General features: G+C 46.0%; 1 protein-coding gene and 1 non-coding gene across 5 annotated transcripts in view; one reads left to right on the top strand and one right to left on the bottom strand.

Moving 5' to 3' along the window:
- NPRL3 (NPR3 like, GATOR1 complex subunit) overlaps positions 1-7565 on the bottom strand; it is a 39735-nt gene extending 32170 nt beyond the window's left edge. Inside the window, exons 1-2 of one of the 4 annotated variants that reach the window (XM_056135300.1) lie at positions 7419-7565; positions 2310-2379 (exon numbers count right to left, since the gene is read on the bottom strand). In XM_056135300.1, coding sequence (XP_055991275.1) covers positions 2310-2379; positions 7419-7536 — 188 coding nt within the window. In that variant the 5' untranslated portion in view covers positions 7537-7565. The remainder of the gene's footprint in view (positions 1-2309; positions 2380-7418) is intronic. The other 3 variants (XM_056135302.1, XM_056135301.1, XM_056135303.1) reach the window with 3 other exon arrangements.
- A 966-nt stretch (positions 7566-8531) lies between these two features.
- Positions 8532-8717, top strand: LOC130043038 (U2 spliceosomal RNA). The gene has a single exon (XR_008795311.1). It is a non-coding gene; the product is annotated as a U2 spliceosomal RNA (small nuclear RNA).
- The last annotated feature ends 3547 nt before the right edge of the window (positions 8718-12264 follow it).

Here is a 12264-nt window from a genome sequence, read left to right on the forward strand (position 1 = left end):
CAGGCTTTGCCAAGAAATATTCATCAGAAAGTCAGAAGCCATAAAAGCTTAAAAGCAATTTCTACAATTTTATCTCTAATAATGAGACAAATCACAAAGAAATTCCATCACTTCAAGGGGATGATCTCATGAGACTTCAACGTGTCAACAGTGTTCCATTTTTGTACTCAGGTATGCAGTGGCATATTAAACAGCACAGGTATGCTCTATGGACTTGTGTCAGCCCCTCCACAGGAAGCACATTTATTGGCAAATACTATCACTGAGACAGGTGTTCTCCTGGCACCTAACTTGAGAAGGTACGGAGGAGAAGACAGCAAAACTGAAGCTCACAGTCTGAAAACATGCCCAAGATCATACACTGTAAGACAACTTGAGCGTCAGACCCAGAACCCTCCACGTATTGTCCTGTGTGGGATGAACCAGAGAGAACAAAGCAGTGTAGACACAGTAGCTCTGCTAGGAAGGGGTAGGAAATAGTCACCAGTTCTGCCAGAGGATCTCTGTGGTACTATAATTTATAAGGAAAAAATATATTTGGTCATTCAAATTATTGAAATATATTCCTTAAATACATCTGGCCTTTATCCAGTGATTCTGTTTCAGAGATCCCAAAAATCCTAGAATTTCCTAAATGTCCAAAGTGATGAAGACATATTTTTACAAGCAAGGTAATTCAGGAAGTACCTGAGGATGGGGAATGGTTGCCTGAAGGCCACTTATATGATAAGAAGGTTGGAATTCTTAATTCTACTCCCTCTGGACCTCTTGGAGAGCCCAGCAAGCTACAGAGAGTATCTCGCCCGCACGGCAAAGCCTGGCAAGCTACCCATGACATATTCGATATGCCAAACACATTAACAAGTCTCACAATGGAGACATTACTGGGCACGCTCCAGCAAATCGATGAACAATGGGAGGACAGTGCTATAGTGCTACTCCCTCTGGAAAGGATAGACGGGCTAGAGATTCAGTTCAAGCACGAGCCAATGTTCCATCAATCATGCCTATGTGATGCAGCCTCACAAAAAAAAAAAAAGGGGGGGGGGGAGAGGAATACACATCAGTGATAGAACACTTGCCTTTCACATGTGAAACTACAGGTTCAATGGAGTTGGCAGGTTGTGGGGAAGTCAAGAGAGAGGAAGCGAAGTAGGTCCAAAGAGCAACTGCATTGTTGATGTTGAGAATGTAGAAATTTAAAAAGAAGGAAGCACCCTTCAAGAGGTCATGAAATTCAGTCCCTTTTCCCTGACACCATCCCTTGTGCATTTATTTCATTCATCTGTTCTTCAGTTATATCTTCTGCAATAATTCAGTGATACAGTAAGTAAATGGGTTTCCAGAGTTCCGTGAGCTGCTCTGGAAAATTAACAGAATCTGAGAGGGGGGTCCTTTGAACCTCTGATTCAGACACTCAGTAAGTCAGAAGCACAGACAGCAACTTGGGCTTGGAACTGGCATATTAAGTGGAGGAAGGTGGTATTGGAAGTCTAAGTAGTTAACCTATGCCATCTTATGCTATTTCTGGGGAGTGTGTCAAAACTGAGGGAGTTAAATTACCAGAAACCCTGTTGGCTGGAATTGGGTTTGGTAACTCAAACACCCCAACATTCTCAACAAAATATAGAAAAAACACACTCTTAGGATTTCACAACACTGTAACTGATGAAAGCTATCACAACACTGTGCAGCAAAGGCCCAAGGAGTGGTTGTTAGTGGAGAGAGACTCACTTAATTTTCAGGCAACACTAGAGGTTATGTTCAGAGAAATCCAGAATAGGCAATTTACAATCTTCCTTTATCTGGAACTCTGTTACCATCTACTAATCCTTAAAAATAAACATTACGAAGGCAGAAGCACTCATTTCTGATGTGATCCTCCCTAAGAACATTCCCAAAGAACGCTGGAAAGCACACAGGGAAGGAGCTACCTTCAGCTATGCCCTAAAAGCAAATTTTAATCAGCTCTGGCTCTCAGCCCTTATCACCACCTGTCAAACTATGCCAGACAATCACCTACATCTACTCTGCGGGTATGAAAAAATGAACACTGGGCATGCTTCACTTCATGTTCCTTTCAAGGGAAGGAGCATTCTACAGAAATATAACTCTATCTGTGTTCTGATCTGCTTCACCAACCACACAATCCACAACTAAAACAGATAACCAGCCTATGCAGGAAACCAAAGATTACCAACATAAATCCCAGTCTTCCAAGGAGAAAATATCTGGGCCAAAAAGAGATGGGGATTTCCCAGGCCTAGAAGCAAAACTTGTCCCATCACAGAAGACTACAGAGTCCTTACCTGGAGTCTCCATCCTGGTCATCAGCATGATCGCCTGTATTGTTCACGGCGTATCTGCTACAAGGCTTGCCTGAGTAAGGGCAAAAAGAGAAGAATGGCTAAAAAAGCAAGATCTGCTGACAAACAAGGGAATTGTGGAGCCATTGAAAGTGATTATTTCTAAAATGTAGTAAGCACATAATAGAATAATATTTGTACTCAAAAAGCAATGAAGTTCTGACGTATTGTAATGAACAAAGTAAAACACAAGGACAAACAAAAAACTTCTATGAAGTAGGTACAATAAGCAAATTCCCAGAGAGAGAACTAGATTAGTGACCATCAGGGGCAGGGAGGGAGGGGAAAAGGAACTGCTGATTCATGGATAGTTTTTGGTTTGCAGTAACAAAAAAAAATTTTGGAATGGCTGTGGTAACTGATATACAATATGGTGAAATTATTTATGATGAATATAATTAATATAATGGGACCAGAGACAAAATACAACGGGTGGGGCACTTGCCTTACATGTGGCAAACACAGGTTCAATCCCTGGTACCACATATGGTTCCCTGCACCCTGCCAAGAGTGATTCCTGAGTACAGAGCCAGGAGTAATCCCTGAACACTGCCAGGTGTGGCCCCATTCCCCTCCAAAAAAAATTTTATACTTAAAATGCCAAATGTTGTACAATAATGTCCAAAAGACTGGGATTTATGTTGGACAAACTTGCAGGCTATCAAATGTAGCCTGCCCACAGGGCAGAGTCTGGCAAACTCCCCTTGGTGTACCAAATATGCCAAATACCAGTAACAATGATGGGTCTCATTCTCCTAAATAGCCTTGAATATAATCTCAGGGCTAGGATGAAAGAGACGTTACTGGGGCCTGCTCGAGGCAATCGACGAATAACAGGATGATGAAATGAAAAAATGAAAAATGTACAATAATAACTTTCTCAAAACAAATACTGATGGTTTTCAAGAAGTTATCCTGAGGGTCAGGAGATGGCTCAATGGGGTGGGCACAATGGCTCAGCTGCCTGGATGTGAGTGAAATAATGACTTCCATCTTGGTCGCATCTGCATGTGCTAAGCATAATCACGAAAACTCAGGGGTCTATGACCCAGAGGGCTCCAGCATCAACATGGTGAAGAGTGTGTAAGTACCACAGAGGGTGCAACCCTGGGGAGAATCATGGCCAGGAAGCGACTCCCAGCAAGCATATCTATGAACACCCCAAGCCCTCATAAGCAACGTAACCAAAAAATACAACCACATATGTGAAGCATCACAAGTAAAAAAGTACAACCATCTCCAGCAATCACCGTGAACCAGCGTGCAAGCATACAACCTGATCTGCCACCCCTGAAAAGGACTACAACTAAAAAAAATGTGTGAGCCTGAAGCCAAGCACATGTACAACCCTGGTAACAGCAACAGACATCAGCAGCAAAGGAAGGGAAGGAGAGAAGGCTGTAGGCACAGTCAGTGACTTGACTAAAAAGCATCTGCTTTGGAGAGTTGAGACCGTGTCATTCCCACCGTCCCCCACACATACCAAGTGTGGTCCTGGCGGCTCTGTTAATTGGAAAACCTCCAGCACACAAGTATACAATCTCTGGCACACAATCAGATGTGTGCAAGACACAAAGTGAGACCCAGTCATCACAAAAAGTGATAAATATTTTAAATTTAGTATATATTTTTAAATTTTGACAGGGAAAGGGATATACCTGATAACCTTTCATTATCTATATTGCAAACCATAAAGCCCAAAAGTAAGAAGAGGGAGAGAGAGAAGGAAAGAGGGAGGGAGAGAAGGAGGGAGGGAGGGAGAGAAGGAGGGAGGAGGGAGGAGAGAGAGAGAGAGAGAGAGAGAGAGAGAGAAAGAGAAGAAAAGTGCCTGCCATAGTGGAGGGAGGGCAGAAGGCAGGAGGGAAACAGGGACCATTGGTGGTGGGAAAAGTACACTGGTGAAGGGACGGGTGTCGGAACATTATGTGATTAAAATCCAATCATGAACAACTTTGTAAATGTATTTATCACTGTGATTCAAGTTTTAAAAATTTAAAATAGATAAATATAAAAAAGTATTATAAACTATAAACAAACAAAACAAGATGTTGACAGGGGCCTGAGAAATAGTATAGGGGCTAAGGCTCTTGCCTTGCACACAGCACAGATTCAATCCCTGGCACCGCATATGGTCCCATGAGCACTGCCAGGAGTGATCCCTTAAGTGTGGGCCAAATCCCCTTCCCACAAATAGAGCAAATTTTTTTTAATAAAACGCAATTTGTGAAAAATTCAAAACTTTGTAGAAAGAATTACAGAGAGGTAAACTGGATAATTATATAAAGCTTTGTTTTAAAAAAATAAGCCTAATTTTCTCTTAAATATATTAAGAACTTCCTCAAATCCAAAAGGAAAAAAAAAAACATGAGAAAACTAGATTATTTTTTTAAGAAGTTTTTTTATTGGATCACTGTGAGATAGTTTCCGAAAATTGTTAACGGCCACTCACTAAAGAGGAAATCCAAATGACTCAAAAAACATGCTCACTCTCTACCGTAAGACATACGCACATTAAAAATATCAGAAAAAAAAATCCAATCTCATCAAAAAATGGGACAATGAAATGAACAGAAACTTTCTCCAAGAAGAAATTCAAATGGCCAAAAAACACATGAAAAAATGCTCTCCATCCTAATAATCAGGATATCAAAACAACAATGAGATATCATCACAGATATCATCACAACACAGACCGACACACATCCAAAAGAACGAGAGCAACTAGTGCTGGCATGGATGTGGGGAGAACAGGACTCTCCTTCACTGTTAGTGGGAATGCCAACTGGTCCAGTCTTTTTAGAAAACAATATGGGTGTTTCTCAAAAAAACTAGAAATTTAGCTCCCATTTGACCCAGCAATACCACTTCTGAGAATAGACTCTGGGGGCTCAAAAACACAGCAGAAATACCATCTGCACTCCTATGTTCACTGCAGCATTATTCACCGTAGCCAGAATCTGGAAACAACCTGAGTGCCCAACAGGGACAACCAGGTTCATCCCCAGCATCCCATATGATCCCTGAAGCACCGCCAGGAGTGATTCCTGAGAGCAGAGCCAGGAGTAACCCCTGAGCACCGCTGGGTGTGACCCAAAAAATGTAAAAAAATGTAAAAAAAAAAAAAACCTTAGTGACCAAGAACAGATGAATGGATAAAGAAACTATGGCACATCTACACAGTGGAATACTATGCAGCTGTAAGGAAAACTGAAGTTATGAAAATTGCCTATAAATGGATGGACATGGAGAGTAGCATGCTGAGTGAAGTGAGTCAAAAGGAAAGGGACAGATACAGAATGACTGCATTCATTTGTGGTATATAAATAAATACATAGTAGAAGACTAATATCCATGGCCAGGGAAAACACGGTTTAGGAGGACTGGTCAATGGCTGGAAGTAACCACAAGAGCCTGCGGGGCTGAAGGTAGATAAGACAGAGAAGAGACCAGAATGAAAATAATGGCTGGGAATGATCATGCTGGACAAGATCTGAGGGTGAAAAGTAGGTAAAGGGTTATTCTTGATAACCTTTCAATATCAATATTACAAACCACCGTGCCCAAAAGGGGGAGAGAGGGAGAGAGAGAGAGAAGGGGGGGGGGGGGGGGGAAGTGCCTGCCATAGAGGCAGGCAGGGGGTAGGACATGGGGATTGGGGAGTGACACTGGTGCTGGGAAATGTACACTGGTGTTGTTATACTGTATGACTGAAATCCAATCACGAACAGCTTTGTAAGGGTATATCTCACCGTGATTCAATTAAAAAGTGTCTTTTAAAAAATCAGAGAGTGGAGTTCATGCACAATCCAATCAGCCTAATCAGTGGCTGAATAACCTACAAAATAATTTAAAAAAATCAGAGCGATATGGTCAGAGAGATAGTACAGAGGATAGGACATTGACCTTGCACACCGACGACTGGTGTTAGATCCCCAGCAACCCATATGGTCCCCTGAGCCCACCAAAAGTGATTCCTGAGTGCAGAGTCAGGAGTAACCCTGAGCACAGCCGGGTGTGGTACAAAAGAACAAAAACAAAACAAACAACATATATGATATACATGCACGTATAATAATACACATATATGTTATATCATAGGAGGGTCAGGATTTAATACAGCAGCTCTCATCCAGATTCAACCTCAGACACCTCTAGGCCCTGCATTACTGGGAGAGGCCCTGGTGGATTCCCACATCACAAGGCTCAGGAGCACTGATTCCTGAGGCCCAACTACCAGCCTTGGGCAGCCGCCAAATAAATAAAACTATCAAGTACAATTCTTCACGTACCACATTAACAAAGATAGGAAAACCCAAATTACTTAAAATGAGCATGCTCTGGGCCGGGGTTATGGTGTAGTGGCTAGGGCCGTGTCCAGCATGCACCTGGCCTGGGGTCTGGTTCCTGCCCTACAGGGTCCCCTGACACCTGCGAGCACGGCCCTGGGGGTCCCCAGCAGAGCCTGGGCTGCCCAGGTACCCTGCACAGGCCCCTCTAACCTGAGCGGCAGCCCACTCCTGGGCTCCTGCACTTGACCGAGGGCCGGGCTGGTGCAGCCACGCCCAGGGCGCCCAAGCATTAGACCCAACTACGTCACTCGGGGAGCCGATTCCGTGTCCTGCTACACGACAGTGTCTGAAGGGGATTCCTGCACTAGGATCTGAAGGGCACCCGCGCACGTGTATCTGAGCATCTGGAGGGCACTCCAGCACGAGTATCTGACGGATACTCGCGGCGAAGGCGGGCGCGCGCCGCCGGGAGCCGAGGGCGGGCAGGGCGCGCCCGTCTGGACCCGTGGCCCTGGCTGCGGTGCTTCAGGAGGCGACTGTGTGCTCGCGTGTGGTGCGTGCTTTCCGGAACTGCAGCGCGGGCAGACGGGAGGCGCCCTTCTCCTCGGGGCCCCCGCCGCGCCGCAGGGCTGAGCCCGCCACCGGCCACGGGAGCGTCGCTGAAAACCTGCCAGGCGCGGCGGCCGCGGCGAGGCCGGAAATGGCCCCGGGCGCGCCCTGAGGCGCGGCGCGAGCGACGGGCGGCGGCCGCGGCCCCACTTACTTGTCTGGGCCGCGGGGTGCTCCCGGTTCCTCTGGAAGGGGTACCTGAAGAGCAGCTTGTTGCCCCTGCTCCCCGAGCTCACCAGGATCACGCTGAGGGGGCTGGTGTCGTCGCCCATGCCCGGGCCGGACGACGGGAGAGGCGGGCGCCCCGACCCCGGCCCAGACACCAGCGCCCCGACCCCGGCCCCGGCCCCGGCCTCGACCCCCAGCCCGCAGCTTCGCCAGACCGCGCGCAGCCGCAGCGGCGCCCGCCGGACCTGCGCCAGGCCCGGCGGTCACGCGCAGGCGCGGGAGGCCGAGTGCGCAGGCGCGGGCGGCGGGGCGCCGGTCCGCGGCGGCCCGGGTCCCCAGGTCGTGGCCGGGTGCGCAGATGGGGCCAAGTCCTGCACTAACCCCACCACCGGAAATAGATTCAAAGGACTTAGAGGGGCTGTTCAAAGCCCCCGGGCCCCTGCCTTGCAGGCCGGGAGAGCCCCGGTGTACAGGGTTTGCCTTGCACACGACCAACCTGGGTTCGGTCACCTGCGTCCAATACGGTCCCTGGAGCACCTCCAGGAATAATTCCTGAGACTCGCTGAGTGTAGCCCAGAATTAAACAAACAAAAAAGATCCTCGAGTTTGATCACTGTTTGGCACTGAGGCTGGGTGTGACCCAAAACACAAATTTTAAAAAGTTAATGCAATTAATTGGTTAATGCCAGGGCTGACGCGATAGCTCAGCGGGCAGGCCATCTGCCTTGCACGCGGCCGACCCAGGTTCGATTCCTCCACCCCTCTCGGAGAGCCCAGGGAGCTCTTGGGATACAAGAGTATCCCACCCGCAAGCTCCCCTTGGCTACTCGATATGCCAAAAACAGTAACAAGTCTCACAACTTGTGAGACATTACTGGTGCCCGCTGGAGCAAATCGATGAACAACGGGAGGACAGTGACAGTTAATGCCAGAAAGATAGTACAGCGGTTAGGGCACTTGCCTTTTCGATTTCTGGCATCCCTTATGGTCCCTTCAGCACTACCTGGAATAATTCCTAGGTGCAGGCCAGGAGTAACTCCTAGGCATCACTGACGATAGCCAGATGTGCCGCCCCCCACCCAGAAATTAAATTTTAAAAATCTCTTCTTGGCTTTTGGTTAAGATCAAGTGTATCTGTTCTAACCAGTTTAATAGCTGATATATCCTCTATTCTAGGATAATATATTAATGAATTTTTGGAGCAGGTGTTTGGAATAGAAACTTGCTCCATCTATTCCACATATCCACCTGATATTGCAGGATCTCCAGAAATTGTGCACCTTCCTACAAAGTAATTAAAAGTAATCGTTTGAGGATATGATTCAGCGGTCCAGTACAGGCCTCTTATGAGGACTTGGCTTCTATCCCAGGTACCCCTCCAACCCACTCCCCCCAAAAAAGTAAAAATAAGTCATTTTATTTAGGCTTGTTTTGGCCACCCCCTGCAGTGCTCAGGGTTTACTCCTGGCTCTTCACTCAATGATCACTCCTGGTGGGGCTCAACGTACCCTATGTTGTGCAAGGGAACCAACCTGAGTCTGAAAGTGCAAAGCAAATGACTTAATCCCTGTTTTATCATTCTGGCTCAACACAAATCACTGAACAGATCATAGAACTAAATATGTGTTAATGCTATAAAAATCTTAGGAAAGGACCAGGTAGACCACTCAAAGAACTGAAGCACATACTTTGCATGTGGGAGACCCAGGTTCAATCCCTAGGGCCACATGGTCACATCCCCCTCCCAACCCAGCAGCACTGGATAGATAGACCCCTAAACCCAAGCCAGGAATAGGCCCTGAGCACCACAAAAACATTAGAAGAGGGACTGGAGAGATAGCACAGCAGGTAGGGCATTTGCCTTGCACATGGCCGACCCAGGTTCGATTCCCAGCATCCCATATGGTCCCCTGAACACCGCCAGGGGTAATTCCTGAGTGCAGAGCCAGGAGTAACCCCTGAACATCGCCAGGTGTGACCCAAAAAGAAAAAAAAACATTAAAAGAAAATAGCACAGGTTAAATATTCATGATCTGGAGCTGGAGAGATTGTACAGCAGATTGGAGGCTTGCCTTGCACACGGCCAACCTGGGTTTGATTCCCAGTATTCCATATGGTCCCCCATGCACCACCAAGACTATTTTCTGAGTGCGAAGACAAGAGTAATTTCTGAGCATTACTGGGCATGACTCCCCCACAAAAAAATGCATGATCTTAGACTAGAAAATGGTTTCTCAGACATGATAACAAGTAACAGAAAAAAATTGAATTTAATCAAATTGAATAGCAAAATGAGTACCCACAGAATGATAGGAAATATGTATTTATAAATCAAATCCATAGATTTTATTTAAAACATTTACAAATTATAAACCAACAATGAATGGGTAAGTATCCAATTCAAAACTGAATAAATGTTGTGAACAAATATTCTCTAAGACCATATTTTTAGGCCAATGAGAACATGAAAAGACGCTCAGCATCTTAGGGAAATGTAACTCAAAATCAAAAGATATATCACAGACACATATTAAAGGACCAGGGATGTAGCTCAGTATAGAGCACTTTCCTTGTGTGTGTGTGAGTACCCGGGTTCAATCACAACACACACACACACACACACGGTATATTTAAAAGACAAAATACGGACTAGAGAGGTAGTACAGCTGACAGAGCACTTCCTTGCACACAGCCAACCCAGGTTTGATTCCTGCTATCCCATATGGTTTCCCCAAGCACCATCAGGAGTGATCCCTGAATGCAGAGTCAGAAGTAAAGAGTAAACCCTGAGCACCACGGAGTATGGCCCAAAAACTAGAAAAAGAAAAAAAAACAGTATGAATAAGGATGTGGAGAAATTAGAATCATTTTCTCATTCCCATGTGAGCCAAGAAAATTAATGTTTATTCACAAAATTTGTTTATAGCACCAGTATGCGTTATAGCCCCAAAGCAGAAACCATCCATATCCCCTACTCAAAATTTGGGTGAATGAAACATGTCAGAACTCCGTGAAATAGAGTAGTATTGAGTTGTAAAAAGGAATGAGATACTGGACTAGAGCAATAGTACAGTGGGTATGGCACTTGCCTTGCACGCAGATGACCTGGGTTCAATCCCCAGCACCCCATATGATCCCTGAGCCCACCAGAAGTGATCCCTGAGCACAGAACCAGGAGTAAGCCTTGAGCATTGACTAGTATGGCACCCCCAAAAAATAAATACTGACCTTTGAATTAACCTAAAAACATTACACACAGTATGTTTTCCACTTATATAGAGATAAATTCAGTAATAGAGATAAATTCATAGATAGTGTTACCTACATCCCTGGATGTAGTGTTAGCTACATCCCTGGTCCTAATTGGATACTTACCCATTACCTAGTGGTACAGAATTTCTTTGGGGGTCATGAAAATAGTTTTAAATTTAGTTTGGTAATAGTTGTGAAATTCTAGTAATAGAGATAAATTCATAGATAGTGTTACCTGGTACAGGATTTCTTTGGGGGTCATGAAAATAGTTTTAAATTTAGTTTGGTAATAGTTGTGAAATTCTATGAACATACTAAAAGTAATTAAATTGTGGGACTGGAGAGATAGCACAGCAAATCGGGCACTTGCCTTGCATGCTGCCAACCCAGATTTCATCCTCAACATCCAGAAGGAGCAACTCCTGAGTGCAGAGTCAAGAGTCACCACTGACAAACAGCATCTCCAGCTGTGGTCGCAAAGCAAACAAATCAAAAACTAAACCCATTGAATTATAGCGTTTGAATGGGTGAACTCTGGAGGTAGGGAGATAGTACAGAAGTTGAGTTGCCGCTAAGCGGTGCAGGTGCCTGCTGCGGCTGAGGAGCTGAGCGAGGCTCAAGTTCAGGTTCCCAGTAACAGGATGGAAACCATGAGCAGAGAAGCCAGACCCAGCTCGACCCACAGGATGTTGTGCCTCGCTCAGGCAGTTCAGTGCACTGCAGAGCACTCCCTTCCCCTGCAAGCACCCCACACCTCTGATTCCTGACTAAAAAACAATTCGGTTTTATAAATTGCTTTTCTCAAAGCAAGTAAAATTTTGAAAACTAAACTCGGGACCCTTCCTCCAAGCTTGGGTCTCTACAGGCAGGGCCACAAGGCTTCCTGGTCAGCTGGGCTTTATCAATCCTGCCATTCGGTCTGGCCCAGACGATAGACTGACGGCCATCTGTCATAAGACTGGGAGTGGCACAAGGCCCTATCTCGGAGCCCTCTGGACACCCTCACCTTCTCAGCTACAGTGTCCATTCCTGGAAAGAGTCATTCACCCATAGGCATAACTACAATAATCCTGATTTTACATTGCCCTGTCCTGAGCTCCTATGAATCAGAGTACCCCTCCTAACTGTGAGGGGGGGAGGTGACTGAAACTACCCACTTCCTGGGCGATCCAGACAATAAAGTGAGGCCTGTGAAGTTATCTGCCTGCCTACGATCATCAGGGGCTTTTCTCAGGAGAAGGGCTATTGACCTCTGGCCTTTGTTCACTTGTGACCAGGGCCCCCTGATCTCTGGCCTCTGGTCACTCATGACCAGGACCTTCTGAGCTCCGGCCCGCATTCAGGAGCTCAGAATGTGTCCAAAGCTGAGAGCTGAATTCTGAAGCCAGCAGGAGTCAGTACCCTGGGGCCCCTAGCGCCACAGTGGGGACCAGAGTGCTGAGATCCACAGATCAGGGAGCCAGAGCTAACCAAAGGGCTTCTAAGACTGAGTGCCCTGCATGGAAACTTAGTATAAGTTTCATGATTCCCCAGGACTGTCTCCTGATCATAAAAGGTACAATGACAACAAAATAAAAGTT

Source organism: Sorex fumeus, unplaced genomic scaffold (assembly GCF_029834395.1).
Source record: "Sorex fumeus unplaced genomic scaffold, SorFum_2.1 ptg000110l, whole genome shotgun sequence".
NCBI classification, from domain to species: domain Eukaryota; kingdom Metazoa; phylum Chordata; class Mammalia; order Eulipotyphla; family Soricidae; genus Sorex; species Sorex fumeus.